At 44.4% G+C, this 18448-nt stretch overlaps 1 protein-coding gene across 3 annotated transcripts in view; it reads left to right on the forward strand.

The window, feature by feature from the left end:
- Nucleotides 1-29: 29 nt before the first annotated feature.
- LOC113974139 (phosphofurin acidic cluster sorting protein 1-like) overlaps nt 30-18448 on the forward strand; it is a 61723-nt gene continuing 43304 nt past the window's right edge. For 2 of the 3 annotated variants that reach the window (XM_027696999.1, XM_027696998.1), the window contains exon 1: nt 30-148. In XM_027696999.1, the coding sequence (XP_027552800.1) occupies nt 57-148 (92 nt within the window). In that variant the 5' untranslated portion in view covers nt 30-56. The remainder of the gene's footprint in view (nt 149-18448) is intronic. The other variant, XM_027696997.1, reaches the window with a different exon arrangement.

The following is an 18448-nucleotide window of genomic DNA, read 5'->3' on the forward strand; positions in this document are numbered from 1 at the left end:
GCATCAGTCGCCCCGCCGCGGGGCCTCCGGCGGCGGCCGGCGGGGCGGCGGCCGCGATGGCGGTAGCTGGTCCCGGGCCGGTGCCGGTGCCCATGAATCTCTTCGCCACGTGGGAGATCGACCGCTCGGCGCCGAGCTGCGTGCCCAGGTGAGCCAACCCCGCCCCTCCCAGCCGCGGAGGCTGCGATGAGCCAGTGCACGGCCGCCGCCGGCGAGGAGGTGGCCCCTGCATCATCCCTGCCCCGCCGGGCCGCGCCCCCTCGGCGGCGGGGAGGGTCGGCCCCGGGCAAGGACTGATGCGCGGCGAGCCCCGGCCGCCGTGCTCGCACCGTGCTTCCCGCGGGAGCAGCCCCGGGGACCGGCGGGGCAGGGTGGGACAGCACCGGACCGCGGCTGCGTTGCCTCCATGTTGCAGCCTCTGGCGACTGTGCTGCGATGGCCACGGATCCCAGAACGGGGTGTGTCATCGTGGCCGTGCTGCTTTGGGAAGCTGCCTCTTTGCCCCCGAAGTGAACGGGTTGGCCTTAGAGCCGGATCCCTGAAGCCAGGCAGTGGCCATCAGGCATCCCTGAGCCTGTCGGGCTACCTGTGTCACCTGCACTCCAGACCACAGGGAACAGCAAGAAGGATTCATTGTGCTGCCAGCTGAACTCAGAGTTGTATCTCTGGCAGAGCTGGGAGACAAGCTGAGTGGTACAGATGTCATCGCTGACTCTGTGGTTAAGGGTATAGTCCAGGCTAGATGTGCCTGTAAACACCTCTCTTGGAGCCAGGAGGTGCCTGATGTGTTAACGAGCTGGGTGTCTTTTGGCCCACTCATCTTATAAAAAACTGATCAGAAGGTCTTCTCATGAGAGCTATGGGGCAGATTCAGGAAGTCAGTGGGTGAGAAGTGGTGTGTAATCGGTCTGAAAGTTGTTTGAAGAACTGGGTTTTGGCCAGTGAATCCTGTATCTTTTCACGAGGACAGTTTCCATTAGCATTGTGTAGGTGCTTGTTCTAATGCACTAGCTTCTTTGTGTGCTGATAGCTAGAGGGGCAGCCATCTAACACAGCAGCTTGCAGGAAACTTCTGTTAAATTAATCTGAAATTTAGTCTCTGGAATATCTTCAAATGCAACATTTGCTAAGATGGGAAGAAGCTGATGCTGATTCTCCCTTCAGAGACCGTGGCTCTAACATGGTGTGCTACCATGTCTGTAGAGTCAGCAGGTCTGGAGAAGTTCTGCCTGTGGTCACAGTCCACAGTGACCAGTGTGGGACTGGTGCTTCTGTGTTTTCCAGTCTTCAGCTATCCCAAGCTTTCCTTAGTGAATGGGTCACAGATAGATACATGTCAGGTAGGTATTTGTGGTCACTGAAACTAAAGGGAGGTCAAGCTCCAAACCTGAGCTGGGTTAATGGTGTGTCTGTGCACTGTGCTTGCTTATTGTTTGTCTATGTTCTTCCTCTACTGATGTGCTTGTATAATGTTTTAGTCTTGACATTAGTTTTTTCAAGGCAGAAACTGTGCTGTACTGTCTCAGTGCCCAGCACAGGTGGTCTCTGGTCTTACTGTGCTTTGGGGGTGGTAGTGGTGGCAAAATAATATCCATTCAAGGGCAATCATGCTTCTCCCTTGAGCTTCTCTGTTTCTTATCCATAGGTAGTCTCACTTTTTACATCCTTATGCATATCTGGGGAAAGGAGAACTTTGCACTGGTTTTAATGCTATAGAACATGACTTCTTTTTCTGAACTCTCTATTGCAAGTCTTGGCTGTCCCTGTGCTCCTTCTTAGGTGTTTCATTTTCTGCAGATGCGGCTCTGGCTGCTGCAGGAGTGAGACTAGGCTGGATTAACTTTTGTGGGGTTGCTCTGTGCTTGGCTGTTAATGCAGGACAGTTCAGAGGTTGTGTCCAGGCCTTCAGGATACCAGAGACAGTCTGGGCCAGTAAAAACAGGCACTGTGAAGTAAAAGCCCCAGTGCATGGAACAGTCCAGTAGTATGACTGTAAGATGTCTGATGTCTTGGCTTTCTAAGATCAACTGTTGGCCATAATGGAAGTTTTTTCCTGCTGAATCAGGAATATGCCCCTGAACTAAGTCCACATTTATTTTTGGAAATGGCCTGGAGAATGAAAGTATCATCCCTTCTGCAGGGTCTTTCTCATTTCAGACCCAAGTTGAGAGAGATCTGTGACCTATTAATGGTCTTCCTATGAACTGACTGAGCATAGCCTAGATCCAGATGCCTTTGGCTCAAGTGGTTTTCAGGGGAGGCAGAGCTAAATTTTCTGGGCAGTGGGCTATTACGCAGAGGCAGAAGGAAGTAAACACCTGGAAAACAAACAAAATGCACTTTGCATCTTCAGTTAGGCTGCCCATTGGGGTAGGGATTATTGGCTTCCCATCACAACGCCTTTTGAGGAAAGCAAGCCTGATTAATTCATGCTGCAGGGTATGAAGCGTGCTTTGGTTAAAATAGTCAATCAATTAGCCTTAACTTCCACTCACTTCTTAGCAGAAGTCTTCATAGCGGTATTCTGAGATGGGAGTGTCTTTATTGTGATGCCTTGCAAATAAATACTATAAAATTAAGGGTATTAAGGTAGTAGCAGGTTTTCACTGTATGGAGACTACAAGAAATGAACTAGAGGTTTGCCAAAGTAAAATGTCCATCTGCATCAAGGAAATGTCTTAACTGTGTTTTCACTGTGTGTTGTGTTTTGTGTGTTGATCAGGCAGTATGTTTTGAAAAAATGTGTGAAAGGATTTAAGCCAACATGCTTGAAGTCTTGTTAGTTCCACAGTGGTATTTTCAAGCTCTTATAATGGACTGCCTTTTTTTTTTAACATCTGAGCATCTATAAATGTAAGTTCTTAATTAGGAAACAAGATAAGATTGTGTGATTGTGTTCACTTCTTCCATGACACAGCTGTTGTGTTCAGTGTTATATGGATGTTGTTTCAGTGATAAGTAGCCGTATTTCTAGTGAGAGGTGAGAGATAAGAGTTGTATTTTGGCTACTGCGTCAGTATTGTTGAACTCAGGCAGATTGTACCTGTACAGATTATGCTATGAATGGCGCAAGGATTCAGATACGCTCCATTTCGTCCACAGTACCTCATATCTCAGTACAATGCATGAGCAAACAAACATTCCAAGTCTTGCTGCCACCCACACGTTGTGCTTGAACACAGTGTCTCCTGCTTATGATAGTTAGAAAAGCATCCACTGAGGGAAATGCATGTGGTTTGGGCTCACTTTGTGAGACATTGTATGTGTACCTTCAGGATATTAAATTTCAGAAGATGCTCTGAATTCTCTATCATTAAAACTTGGCAAACTTGTGTTTTGGAAAGTTATAGCCTAATAGTCTTCTTGAAATGAGAACAGTTGTTGCAAGCACTACTGGAAATATCCCAAAAGTGCCAGCTAGGGTGATCCTTTGAAGTGCCATGAGGTCAATGTTCTTGTCTTTGCAACCCTGTTTTCCTGTTTGGGCAGACAGTATCCATTACCCTGACAACTCACAGAGAGTAGGTTAAGACTTCATTTGTGCAGATTGTTGCATGGTTTCCTTTGCCTGAGGTCCAGAAATCCTTGCAGTGACAGTACGTGCCATAAAGCCTGGAGGAATGTGCTCTCCTCTGGCACAGCTACCTGAAGCTGCATCTTGCAGCCTCACAAAGGGGCTGCTGTGGGCTCAGGGGTCTGTTTACTCTCAGCAGAGAGTATTGCCTGTCTTTTCTATAACCTGTGAGAGTTTCCTTTTCTGAAGCTGATTTGGTGATGAAGAGCCTCTGAACTGGGTGTCCCTTTAAGAAACACTTATTCCAGCTGGAATAACATATATTTGTCTTCCTGAGATGTTCTTGAGTGGTTTCCTGGGTAAATCAGACATTTTCATTGTAAACTTCCAACCTCAGCAAAATCTGTTCTGTTTGGATAAGCTACAGAGTAGCACCTCTGGGAAAGTTAAATGATTCCAGATTGTTCCTTCAAAAAATACTATGATGCCGTGACAAACCAGAGTAGCTTCAGAGCCGGAGTGCTTGGGAGAGGCCACAGTTTCTTGTAAGGAAACAATCTCTTATAACTGGTGATATTTGCCATGTTTGGATTATGATTTCCTTCTAGTCCTATGTAGAAAACAAAATGTCCTAAACAGCCATCAGATTGCTTATTATTCTTAATATTGTGGGCTTGGCTTACAGGCCTGCAGCCATAATAAGTCTGATGTGTAGTCCGCTATCTGTCGCTCTCTGTGGCAGCAGAGCACGTTTGGGATTTCTTCTCTGGCGGTGTTATGTTTCCCTTCTGAGCATACAATAATTGAGTGGCTGTCTGTTACTCCTTTCTGCTCATTAGTAGAACTCCGGACAAATGTCCGCTGCCAGTATGATTGATGGGGGGTGTGCTCCTTTCAGAATGTTAATAGTGGCTTCCCTGAGGGCTTAATTTTATTTGAAGTACCTGTCATGCTGCCTCCTAGCCTCGCTTTCCAGTGTTTCATTCATTAGCTAGGCTGTGTTACATCAGTTGTCTGATGGCTTATCAAAAATCTTGTATTGTTCTTATTGTGCTAGTACACCATGAGTGCATTCTGCTTCCCCTGGCATACTCAGTTACTTGTGACTGATTACTGGCAGCCATGTAGGACATGTATAGTGCACCCTCCTCTGGGATCGAGATTCCCTGACCTTTATTCTGTCAAAAGAATAAATTGCTGAGCACCAGTAGTCTACAGGGTTCCTGTAGAAGATCTGTTCTTTGAAGAAATCTGTGCCGATGCTTTTGTGTAATTGTTTGCAACATGGAATGATTCTGGGTCGAAAGTATGTCTCCAGTCAACTTCAGAAGTTATTTCCAAAAGAGAGCCAGAGGTGAGAAACATACTGCATTTTATGGCATGCCAGATGAGCATATGGATAAGGTTATTTCCCAAACACCTTGTGTGTGCTTTCAGCATCCCAGCTTATGGGGAAGCTGTGCTTCTGTTTTGAATTGTTTTGGTTTTTTTTTTTAACTACATCAAAGCTGGTGAATACTGTTTTGGGAAACAAGAAGTGAGAGTGTCTTACTCCTCTGTGTGGGATGTGGCAGCAGGAACCCGTGTCTGCCTTCAGTGAAGCAGACAGCTTAAGTGATACTGCTTTTGTAGTTAGAAGTCTCAGATAAATGAGGCTTTGTTTGGATACTTCAATATACTCATTGCAGTGGACTGGGAGGAGAGATGCAATGTGTTCAGGCACCTGAAATACTGCGTGTGGTTACAGAGACCACTCCCTGCTCTGCAGTGTGATTCAGCCTCTGTGCACGCAGCCCAAAATTACACTGGCATTTTCTGCTGGCCTGTTGCAATGCCTGCTCCTTTATAATGCTGTCCACTGCCATCTCTCATGCTCTCTCTGTTGCTCTGTATCAAGTGGCCTAACTCAGTGAGTGATTCTGTTTAGTAAATAAGAACTCCTATTGTCCTTTGGCTGCTATTCTAGTTTTTCTAGGTTCTCCTTATTTTCCTACTCATGCTGATTTTTAAACTTCCACTGTAGATCCTTCTTATCGTGTTTCTTATTCTTCAGAGCAAGCATATCTTAAGTAGCATGAGATCCAAAGCCAGTGCATATGGGACCATCTCCTGGACAAAAAAATGTCCAGGTTCCATGCCCAGCTATGTATTTCAACTGTTTTTCTGCATATATGATAACTAAATTCTCATCAGTATAGGTGGTTTGGGATGATAGCAGGACTCATGTCTTTAGTTCCACTTTCCAAAACTGAAAACCACTAACAATTAGGTGTTGTACTGTTGCAATGGTAACACGCTAGAGTAAGAGTAACTCCCTGGAAAAGGGTTCTGCTACTCTTTTCCTGTTCTTTAATACCTTTTCTCTACCAAGGGAGAAGAGCCTGTTCAATGTCTCTCATTGATTCTTCTACTGTTTCATTTTTCAGTAACAGTTCAAGTAGTGTCTCTGAATCTGTATTATTGAGATGTGTTGGTTAGATTTACATTATTTATGTATTTATTTTTATATTTTATTTTTTTGTATTTGTTTAGCATTTTCCCCCATGTTCCTTCAGCTATTTTCTAGTAGAGTGTTTATTTTCTGCCTGATCAATACATTCACTTTTTTCTCATTGTTCCTTTACCTCAAAAGCCCTGCACATGCCTGTGGATATTTTTGGCACTGTTCTCATGGTTTTTTCCATGCTTCTGTCTTGACTTGCATACCTGTAAATGAGCAGTTTTTCATTCTGAGTCTTAATTTTTCTCTTTCAAAGTAGTTTGCTTTTTTTCTCAAAATTTAGAGACTATTCCTTGTGAAGCTTGTTCTTTTATAGTTTTTATTTTTCAGATGAACTATGTTCCTGAAACGCTCGGCTTGTTTTTAATGGCTTTTAGATTTTTTTCACTGTTAATGAATGTCAGCTTTTTTCTTCTTTTAGACTTTCTGAACTTTCTTGTATGTGTACCCCTGAAATACAGTCTCATAAGTTGACATTTCTTTCAGTCTTATCATACCTTATCCTCAAGACTGCTTGTTCCAAGTATTCCTTCCTTTCTTGTGTGCTCCTTTGTCAGAAGCAGACTCTGGATGTCCCATTTGGATTTCACAGCATGCTATGTGTATGAATAATTTATTAAATTTTTCCTTGAAGTTTGTCAAGTCCCTTGACATTTCAAGCTCTTTTTTCCTGCCTATTGTGCTCCCTAATCTCCAGTCAGACAAAAGGACAACATTCCCATTACTTTTATCTGTTGCCATACTGATTTGTGGAAGTGTGGACAAGTCACCCTTGTTTCAGGATCCTGCTCCACCCACAAGGATCTGAGCAGAGAACTGCATTGTAAAGGCACTCTACAGCTTATATTGCAAGTGGATGAAAAGCCAGCTTTGGTTAGAATTATTCTTTTGAGTGATGAGTCTTAATTGTGCAACTCTTTAGAATTAAACTGTTGTGGGTTTGTTTTTTTTTTAATGTTTTTCTTACATTTATGAAGAAGCCTCAAAAATGGATGCCTATGCTGGTTTGACACTGTCTCTTTCATGGGCCTGTATCACTGTTATTGTGTCACTTCAGTCCCTCCTCTGTACTCTCTTCCCAGATGTAACATACCATGGTACCATGTTCTTGAGCCTGCAGGGATTCAGATCTAGGTGCTTGCCAGCTTAAGATAACAGCAGAGGAAGTAGATGGGATGACAGAGTCCTGTGTCCATACTACTTCAGAAGTAGCAAGCTGTAATGAAACATAAACTCTGCATTCATCATTAGTAGGAAAATTGTTAGACGGTGCTTTACCAAAGCTGCTGTGTGGCACATTTGCTTTTTGTCAGTGTGTATGGAGATCTTTACCAGGACAGTCTGGACAATGGAAGAAGTTGGTGTGTATCAGTGACCTACTTTTGACCTCATTTCCCAGCTTGACCAGCCTTTCCCAGCTTGGCTACATTGGCACATCTCCAGCAGACTTGGAGGTGTATCCCAGTAAGCTCTGCCAGGTGATGAGTGTGAGAATGTAGCCTGTCCTGCATCCCCATTAGCACTTTCACACTTGGTTCAAAGGTACTTGTCACTGTGTCTTAAGCACTTGTGCTTTCCTTTCTGCAGACAAGGCTGCAAGTGGTGTTTTTGTAATCGTCGCTTTGTGGTGGTTAATTCATTAACACATTTTACTGTAGCCTGGAGACACAGTGAGCGAGCTGTTTAGCAACAAGTATCATGGCAGACTGCTAGTGCTGTGGCTCCGTGGAGGTGTGGTGCATTTGAACCTTGCTGTGCCATTGACTGCTGCTCTGAACGAAACTGGCACTGCAGCGTCTTTTGTTAGAGCAGGCTTGGATTTGGGGACAGCTGGTGCAGCAATTCTGCTGCACATGGAGATGAAAATTTCAAAGTCTGTTACATTTGTGAAGAAAGTTCCCTGACATTAGCCATACTGTTGCTGATGCCTAATTTCAGCATGGCTAAAATGAGAAAGTTCAATGTGCTGCTGCAGACTTCCACTTCTTTTCTGTCTGCCCTTAGGTGGCTTTTGGGTAGATCTCGAGTGAATAGCTGGAAGTTTTAACGCAGTGATCTTAAGTAAAGCAATGACTGGGTAAAATGGGATATTTCCAAAGTAATGTACCCTTTCTTTGCCTAGGAAAAATGATTCTAAAAGTTCACTGCAGCATGTTACCACTGACCTGTGGATTGATTAGTAAGCTCTTTCTAACGTTTCTAGGCAGGCTGTTATGCATCAGTAATGAATTTGGTCACATGCTCTTTGTTAAACAAGTAACTTGTTTGAAAATAGAGCAGAAAGATGACCTTGCAGTTTAGATACTAAAGTGGGGCTTAGATTCAGATCCAGGATCTGAAATTGCTTGCTCCTCTTCTAGTTCAAATAACCCTTACTCTCCCTGAAGCCACAGCTGTGACTCATGTTCCTGTTCTCCCCACTTTTTTTCCATGCATGTTTCCCTGCTGCAGTGTTTCCTTTTCCTTGAATGTGCTAGGGCGACTGTGCAGTTGTAAAGGGACAACTGGAGAGACACTACCTAAGAGCGAGATCCCCAGCAGAGTTTTCCTTGCTGTCCCATCTGCCAGCTGGGAATCCCCTGGGAACTGGTGGAGTCTGGAGTAAGGTTTGGGGAGCAGTATGTGAAAATTATTTGGGCTTTCTGCTGAGGTTTTAAGAGCTCTTTCCGCTGAGAAAAGACATTGCTCCTGTTAGAGGGAATTATCTGCATAGCTTGCAGTGGAACATGAGAGGGGCTGGTAGTTGTGTGGCTGGGTAGGATGCTGTGCATGCTGGGACAGGCTGTTTGGGCAGATCCTAGTGCTTCCTCAGGAGATGCTTCTTGACAATGGGTTTATTATCTGGAATTCAGCTTGTGTGACAGGAGGTGCCAGGAGGCTATGGCAGAGTGTCATCTCCTGTTGTGGAAGGTGCTAAATGATGTGCTACAATGAAACGCTGTGTGTTGGGTGGGGGTTTCACTCCGTGTTTTGGATAAAAGGTGGATGAGGGGGAAGCACAGATGAAGCAATTCATGCAACAGTTAAAATGTGGCAGAGACAGATTAAATCTTGCCTCTCTGCCTGGATCTCAAATCTAAATTGCTTCCTACCAAGAGCAATGAAGTCTCTCTGTAGCAGGACCCAAGGCATGTAGTTGTGTCATTGCAACTCTCCCGAGCACATGGTGGGGCAACAGTTGTTTGGTATGGTTTGTCCTCAATTGCTTTTCCTTTTTATTTTTGGTTACCCCATTCCCAATGTTTGAGTATAGTGAGCAACACAGCCAGTGAGTTGTAGCTTTACACAGGAAACTGCTATGAAAGTACACAATGTTTGTCCAGCTCTCTCAACTTCTGATCCATTTGCCCAGTTTTGTACTGGCTTGTCAAGGGCAACTGTCTCAAAGAACCATGTATCATAGAAATCAGTGGTTAAAGGGAGATTGCTGATCTAGTTAGATACCTTTAATGGAGAACTTGGCTGTCTTCCAATCCCCCCTTTGCTGGCTGATGTATCTGGGTGGGCTGTGGTGGTAACTCTCAACCACCCTGAAGGTTTGTTGTGTTTTTCTAGTGGGGTGGTACTGAGAATCAGGAGGGGGAAAAGAGGAGAGAGGAAAGAGCCGATATAAGTGCGGGAACGGGGGTGGGAGAGAACAGTGCATTTTCAGGCTATGCCATTTCAGCTGTGATCTTTCCAGTGGTGCATGTGGGTATATGATGTGAAAGAATGCAGAGTTAGGAGATTGATTTGAAGGAGTCTGTTTCATTCATTGTTTGTGCAGCAAGGTGCACTTGCTCCCTGCATAGGTAAATGTGCCTTTAAACCAATGAGTAGGAGGCAAAATTAGCAACCCTAAACACCCTTCTTAAGCAACTGGAGGAGGAAAGGTTTAACAGCCGCCCACCTACCTTGTAACTTCTGCTTACTTAAAGCCTAGCCAAGAGGAGGGAAAGGAAATCTCTTAACCTGATTATTGTGTGTTACTACAGTAAGCAATCCAGTTACAGTCATACTTTAATCCTGACACTGTTGGACCCCACTTAGAAGAGAGAAGTCTTGGTTTTGTACCTTTGCAGACAGGGATGTGGTGTCTGTAAAGGAAATCATTGAACCTCCCCGTGCCTTAACCATTAGCTGAAGAAACTGTGATGAGGCTCCACACTGAGCACCTGGAGTTTGTCCAAGGAGCATGAGAACAGCTGGCCCCAAAATTTGCATCCTGTCTATTTCTGTAGGTAAGGAAAGACTTCCTTCGAAGATCTAAGTGTCTTTTGGAGACTGTTTAGCAGATCCTGATAGTTCTGTGCTCTTGAGAAGAGGAATCTTGAAAAACATTTTCCAAACACCACCTCTGCCTCTTCAGCCATGGTTATTTCTCCTCTATTTCTCAGCTAGCAGACCTGTGAGATATGGAAGAAACTGGGCTGTAGACTGTAGCAGCTTGTGCATGTGACAGGGGAATGGTGTTCTTTGGGCAAGATGCAGAAAAGCAAAATGGTTGGTGATAGGCTGGCAGAAGGGGTCAAATCCCAGCTAAACACTGCTGTGAACAGAGGCAGAACAGTTACTCGTCCCCACAAGTTCTTATATTCTCTTTCGTGAAATGATGGGTGCAGTCCTGATTGTAGTGGCAAACACTTCTACTGACATGAATATGAATAGGTTTCAGGTCCCAGGTGACAAAAGATTAATAACTCTGCTTAATTACAGCCTATTTTTTTCTAATATTATGAGAGTAAATGACTTTTCAAGGAGAGCTGACTGTGAGATATGCACGATATCGGAACTCTCTTTGGGAAGAAGGTAAAACTAAATAGATCACGGTTTAAAATCCAGGCAAGATTTGTGTGAGAGAAGCTCCATGGTCTCTTGCTTCAGAGTAGGTGTGATTTCAAGCCAAACAAACTTTCTGTTGAGGTTAGAAGTGTTCATTGTTGATCTATTCCAGGGTGGTGACAGCCTCAACTGTCCAGGTCTACAGAACATCTTCCTTGTGATAGCACAGCATTCCAAAAGAGATTGTGAAAATCAAGTGTAGGATTATGTGTTGTTTTACACTAATTTAACGCTAATTATATTTTATTGTATAAGTAAAGCATGTGAAGTTTCAGAATTCAGTTCCTGTTATCCAGAACAAACATTTGCTGCTGATGGCTCTCTAGAAGTATCCCTGAGTTGGTAGTCCTGATCCCCTGTCGACAGTGCAGGTGAATTCAAATCTGATATGGTTTCTCTGTCTAAGCAGTAGGACAGAGAGCAAGATGGGGGACTTTCTCAGAAGCATTAAGTAGAACAACAAATGCTAAAAAAACAGGAATCTTGTAGAAAGAAGGAAGGAAGAAAGAAAAAAAATCAGAAAAGAAAAAAGGAAAGAAAGAAATAAAAGATATTTTTTGGTGCCAATATGGGGATTTTTAGAAGTACCTTTTGAGTGTCATGGTTCTTGTTTCTTGATTAGCTATGAGAAATCAAGCTGTAACTTGTTTCTTTCTGGGGCTGAGAAAGAAAGTATCAGGCTGCCCAAAAGGAGACTTTTGAACAACTTCTTCTTCTTCCCTTATTTTCCAGTAGGAAATCTCCCCACAAAATATGTGGCCTTTGTTCTGTAGAACATCTGTTGCTCTTTGGGCACGTAACTGAAACGTGCGTGTGCGCACCCTCCCCCCTGCCCCCCTGAAAGAAAAAAACTGGACCTCTGTGAAAAGTTATCTCCCTTGTCAAGGACACTTTGGAAATACATGCACTGCAAAAGGCCTTTGAATTTGAGCTGTGGTGATGTGACTGTTAGTCCTTCCTGCTTCTACCCGTACCTGTGAACTCTTTTCGGAGTGCCAGCTCTGTGTGCAACCTGTAGGATGCTCATCGGGTTGCAAGTGACAGTTGCTGCCTCTGAATGATACCTGGTGATGAGGGGTGGTGATGGAGAGTATTTGAAATGCTACCTTTGAAGCACATGTCTGTGCAGAATATTTGGCTCCACCAGCATGCTTGTCCTGGACATTACACCTGCACTGTGCTCTACTGTTGCTTGTCATCCTCCCTTCTCCTGGGACAGAAGTGCTCAACCTTTTAGAAAAGCAATAAATCCATTTAAAGCAAACAAGTTGCATGCTAGTATTGTCCATGTCTCTGGTTCAGGTCTAGGGAGAGGGGGCAAAAATGGAGAATTTCTGTTCTTCTATCCTATTGAACCCGAAGACACTTTGCAACTGTGTCACTAATTGTATAATTTTATCACAACTGTCAACACAGTCGGAACACAAGCCTGTGCCGTTTGCTTATGATCTCTCTGGTTCCCATAGTTCTCAATTTTTTCACTATTTCCTACAACATCTAGATTATATAAAGGACAAGTGGGGCTGGGTGAAAGCCAAGTGTTTTGCACTTGTTAATTTTCTTCCCTTTATATTTTCAGGTTTTGTATTACCTTGAGATTTCCCATATTTCAGCTATTATACAAATATTTTGAAGGATTAAGCCTTAATATTTGGGATTAGATAGAAGTGTTGTTGAGGGAAAGGAGTGTGTTTTATGCCTGGTGACCTTGTCCTTGTGCATGGACAGCTTTCAACATTCGGGAGGAGAAGCATCTCCTGAACAAACTACTCTTGGAGTAAGTCTGGTAATGACAGATGGTTTGGAGTGGCAACTGCTAGTGACCTGGTAGTAAAATGACCAGGCCAGTGAAAAAAGATAGCAAATATTTTTCAGGCTTAGGAATTTGTACGAGATTGTGTACGACTGATTCAAAAGAGCTTTTCAGTCTTGTACTGTGTTGCACTTAAAGCTGTGAATGTGCAGCCACTGCCAGTCTAGGATCTCCTGACTTTGTTTTTGACATGCTCTCTTAAGATTCACAGCCTGAAACACAAGGATTTATTGCTTGTGCTGAGTTTCACCACACTCTTTTACTATCGTTAAATTGCCTCAACGGAAGACAAACTTACAGCAAATTCACCTAAACTGAATGCTCCCTTTCCTCTGATTTACACTTGCTGTTCTTTGAGGAGTGAACCTTTCAAGCTCTCGTATAGTATGTATGCAGGTACACAACAAATAGGATGTAAATATGATTTTTTTTTTTCTTCTCTAGTGGAAGGCCTTGAGATATTAGGGAATAAGAAAAGAATCTTGCTTTTCCATGTGGACACACCTGAGAACAAAAGTATTTAAAGTTGCCTGGGACCCACAGGGTATTTCCTCCTTGTCTATCTTCCTTCCCTGCCCTAGCAGAATTTGGCACGTGCTTTCTGTTGCATTGATAATAGGAGATTTCTTGTAAAGCATTATGATTCTTAAGGCAGACTTCAGTTTCTTTTTACTTTGCCTGCAGAGGTTATGTTTTGGGAACTGTCATCTTCTGAATAGCAAGGCTAGCAGCTTGCCTCCCCTTAAAGAGCAAGGATCTAATTTTGAAGATGTGTGCAGATTTTGCTCTGAAGGAAGGTGTCTAATTGAATAAGGAATGTTCTGTCAGGACAAGCTGTATGTTTCTTTGTGGCTGCAGCTACTAGATGAAATGGGTGAGATGCTCCTAAAGCATATGCTTTAGAATCAGATCTATCTCTATGCTGTGAATTACTGGGCTACATCCAGTGACAAAACTGGATATAAAATCCTGCTCCTAACTTCAGGCAGCTTCCAGGGCCCTAGCTCCAGAGTGTAACAAGCGTGTTGAGTGTTAGGTTGTTCTTCAGGCACCTATTTTATTACAGAACTGAGAAAACTGAGCTGTGAGGTGTATGGTTGAATTTTCCCTCCTGTCCTTTGAGATGAATTTCAAGCTGTTTCTCAATGGCTTTTGGCAGACTTCCAGTCTCTTGCTCCCTTACTAAATCACCTGTAGTGTGAACCATTTAGTAACACATGAGAATTACAGCAAGCATAAGGTGGTATGACTGCAGTGTGTGAAATACTCTGTTGTGCCCTGGGAGTGCAGATGAAAAACCTGCCTGGACATGGTCTTCAGCGTTACTGGTTAGTATGAATTTGAGTGCAAATCCAGAACTAATTCCCAATAGCTGACATCTCTAGCAGGGAATAAGTTGGCAGTTGTTTTCTCTCTTGTGAGTTAGTCTTCTCAACAATACAAAGGAGAATGGAGTAATATGGCATGGATACTGAGAAACTGCCCCTTTGTAGAAGAGCATTGCCTTTCTGGAACTCCTCAGAGGTAGCAGCAACTCTGCTGGAGGGCAAGAAGAGTGTTTGATGAAAATCCAAACTTGGCTGCTGGAAGGATGCTATATTTTTGATTTCTTCATCCATGGTTGTTGACTTCCATCTTCTCTTATATGGATCTGGGTGGGGTTAGTCAGTGTGAGGAGACAATCTGCCAGCTTTCCAGTCTTTTCTAAGGCAGTTCGTCAGTTGGTGGGTCGGTGGGGAGAAATGCCAACTTTACAGACAGTGGGGCTGCTGGGGATGAACACCCTTTACTCCTTCCTGCTAAGAAACATCTTCCAGTGCAGTTTCTCTCTCTCTCCTTTTTTCCAGAAGAGATGGGAAGGGGCATGCAGACTATCTGTAAAGTATCTACTAGACATATTATCTCCCATTGTTTGCTTTTAGAAAAAACAGTGGGCTGGGTAATTATAAATTTTATTTATTAGAAAACAAGCAAGTTTTCTCAAGCAGAGTCCCATAATTTCCTCTCAGTTGCTTCTTGCCTGGGCATATGGAGAAAAGAAAAGCTATCTGCAGCCCTTCTGGAAGTTGCCTGAAGTTGTGGTGTGAAGCAAATCCTATAGATGCTCTGATGCCCTTTGTAGGATTGTTGGTTCACATGCTTCAGGTGTTAGGACAGTATGTTAGGATAGAAGAGGCATTTACAGTTCAAATATCATAGAATCCCAAATTGGAAGGGATCCACAAGGATCATCAAGTCCAACTCCTTACTCCATATAGAATAACCTAAAAGTCTCAAACTTTATTGGAAATACCTTGCAGCAGGTAATGTGGTATTAAGTCTGTGGGTTCAGTTAACACAGTGATGGGGCCCATGCCAGGAAGGAGAACTCAGGGAATGGAAAAGCCCACTAGATGACCAACCAGCTGAGCATTTGACATGTGAACTGACTGTGGGCAGGTTGTGCAGATGTTCATGTGCAGTAAAACTCTGCTGTTTTCTTGAAATGCAGCAGAACAGGCAGGTCATGTTATCGTGCACTCAGGATGCTTGAAATTATGCCCTGCTGTGAGGTTGTGAGGGTGGATGATGGTAATTTACCTCATGGGGGGTAGCACGTGGCTGGAGTGTTGGAAGGATGCAGGTCCTTGAGGAAAGGTCCTTGAGAAAAGACAGGCAGGGGAGATAAGGAGGGAGTGTTGCCCTCTGTATCAGTGACCAGAGGGAGTTCATGAATCTCTGCCTGGGAATGGATGAGGAACCAACCAAGAGCTTAAGGGTCAGGATTAAAGGGATGTCAGGGATAGGTGACATTATAGTTGAGGTCCGCTACAGGCCACCCCACCAGGAAGACTGAACCGATAAGGCCTTCTGTAGACAGGAGCGGCCACACGTTCACAGTTCCTGGTCCTCATGGGAGACTTCAACCACCCAGGCATCTGTTGGAGGGACAACACAGCAGGGCAAAAGCAATCCAGAAGGTTTCTGGAATGTGTTGACAGTAACTTCCTTCTCCAAGTGATAGAGGAGCCAAGGAGAAGTGCTATGCTGGACCTTTTGCTCACCAGCAAGGAGGGGCTAGTGGAGAATGTGAAGCTCAAGGGCAGCCTTGGCTGCAGGGACCATGAAATCGTGGAATTTAAGATCCTTAGGGCAGTGAAAAGGGCGCAGAGCAAACTTGCTGCCCTAGCCTTGAGGAGGGCAGACTTTGGCCCCTTCAGGGATCTGGTTGGTAGAGTACAATGGGATAAAGCCCTGGAGGGAAGAAGGGCCCAAGAAAGCTGGTTGATATTCAAGGGTCACCTCCTCCAAGCTCAGGAGTGATGCATCCCAATAGAGAGGAAGCTGGGCAAAAATGGCAGGAGGCCTGTGTGAATGAACAAGGAGCTCCTGGACAAGCTCAAACACTAAAAGAAAGCCTACAGAGGGTGGAAGCAGGGACAGGAAGCCTGGGAGGAATACAGAGAAGTTGTCCAAGCAGCCAGGGATCAGGTTAAAGGACCTAAAGCCCTGGTAGAATTAAATGTGGCCAGGGACATCAAGGACAACAAGAAAAGCTTCTGTAGGTATGTTGGTGGTAAAAGGAAGACAAGGAAAAATGAGGACCCTCTCCAGAGGGAAAGGGAGACCTGGTTACCTGAGACATGGAGATGGCTGAGGTACTCAGTGACTTTTTTGCCTCTGTCTTCACCAGCAAGTGAACCAGCAGCTGCACTGCTCGAGTTGCAGAAGGCAAAGGCAGGGATTGGGAGACTGAAGAATCACCCATTGTAGGAGAGGGTCAGGTTCAAGGCCATCTAAGGCACCTGAGGGTGCACAGTCCACGGGACCTGATGAGATGCATCCATGGATCCTGGGGGAACTGGTGGATGAAGTGGCTAAACCACTATCTATCACATTTGAGAAATTGTAGCATTCTGGTGAAATGTCCATTGACCTGAAAAGGGGAAACAACCCCATTTTTAAAAAGGAAGAAAAAAAAGATGCAGGGAAATACAGGCTGGTCAGTCTCACCTCTGTGCCTGGCAAGATCATGGAGCAAGTCCTTCTGGAAACTCTGCTAAGGTACAAGAGAAATGAGGTGATTGGTGACAGCCAACATGGCTTCACTAAGGGCAAATCATGCCTAACAAGTGTGGTGGTCTTTTATGACGGGGTTACAGCATTGGTGGATGAGAAAAGAGTGACTGATGTCATCTACCCAGACTTGTGCAAGGCATTTGACACTGTCCCGCTTGACATCCTTGTCTTGAAACTGGAGAGACATGGATTTGATCGATGGACCACTTGGTGGATAAGGAATTGGCTGGATGGTCACACTCAAAGAGTTGTGGTCAATGGCTTTAAACTGAAAGACAGTAGCTTTAGAATACATATTAGGAAGAAATTCTTTATTGTGAAGGTGGTGAGGCACTGGAACAGATTGCCCAAAGAAGTTCTGAATGTCCCATGCCCGGAAGTGTTCAAGGCCAGGTTGGATGGGGATTTGAGCAATCTGGTCTAGTGGAAGGTATCTCTGCCCATGGCAGGGGGGTTGGAATTAGATGATCTTTAGGGTCCCTTCCAACCCAAACCAGTCTATGATTCTGTGATAATTGTCCCCATTTCTGAAGAACATCTTGAAGCTCCCTGGCTATGTGTCAGAGACTTACAGACCAGGTGTTTACAGTTGGGAAGGGAAGCTTTCTCCTACTTAATACTTTGTTATGGTAAAGAAAAATGATTTCTAGGCACAACTTGAGAAGCCATCTCTAGATCCAGACAGAGCTGTTCAGGATGGGAATCAGAACTCTCCAAAAAGTTGCTTCTAAGTGTAAGGATTTTGGTGCTGTTTAATGCAACAATAACTTTGAAGTTGTTGAATTTCAACTTTGCAAATGTTGAATTCATTTACAGGTCCTGTAAATGAATATTAAACACTGTGTTGCTAGAGGAAATACTCCTGGAATCAGGCCACTGCTTTGTCTATCTATGACAAGGAATTGCATCCAATGTCTGAGGCACTTTTTCAGCTGCGTAGCCTTTTTTTATTCTCAGAATATTCTGAATTAGAAGGGACCCACAAGGATCATCAAGTCCAACTCTTAAGAGAATGGCCCCTATGGGGATTGAACCCGCTACCTTGGTGTTAACAGCACCAAGCTCCGACCAATTGAGCTAATCTCAGGTGACTGAAAGAATGTCTGCAAACTGAGAGATTTGAGAATCAGCTGGGAGACTTAGGATCTCTTGCTTCACACTCAAGAGAAAGCAGGTTCTGCCTCTGTCTGCTACAAAATCCAGGCCAAAGTCCTTGCTTGAATCCCAGCTCTAGAAGCCAACAGTTGCCACCTCTATGGCAGTGACAGATTTTAGGGGGATTGTCCCTCTTGGCTTTCCCAAGAAAAGCCAGTGTGTCAATGCATCCCTACATCCAGACACATGTGCAACACAGGCACAGATAATTTCCTTCAGCCCCTTCTGCAGTTGCATCCCGGCCTGGTTTGGCCCTCAGTAGTGGCTGCTGCACATCTCCCCTGACTGAACTCATGCAGTTTCAGCAAGGCTTCAGCAACAGCGTGCAGCAAAACCTTGCCAGACTCACTGAGCTGTCTCCTAGTAGGCCAGTAGTCAGATCTGCAAATCAAGTGGCAAGTTTGGGCACTGCTTGTCTGGTTGTGGTGCAGGTTGAAGTCAGGCTGCTAAGAAGATAAAGCTGTCTCCATGTATGACTGAACTTTTCACACAGCGAGTTCCCCAAGTAAGCTCCAAGCTGAGGGAAGAGAGTCTTATCATGGGGAACGCTAGACTCCCATCCTTTCAAGAGCCCTTCCTCAGTACT

Source organism: Neopelma chrysocephalum, unplaced genomic scaffold (genome assembly GCF_003984885.1).
Source record: "Neopelma chrysocephalum unplaced genomic scaffold, ASM398488v2 Primary Assembly neopelma1_117, whole genome shotgun sequence".
Lineage (NCBI taxonomy): Eukaryota > Metazoa > Chordata > Aves > Passeriformes > Pipridae > Neopelma > Neopelma chrysocephalum.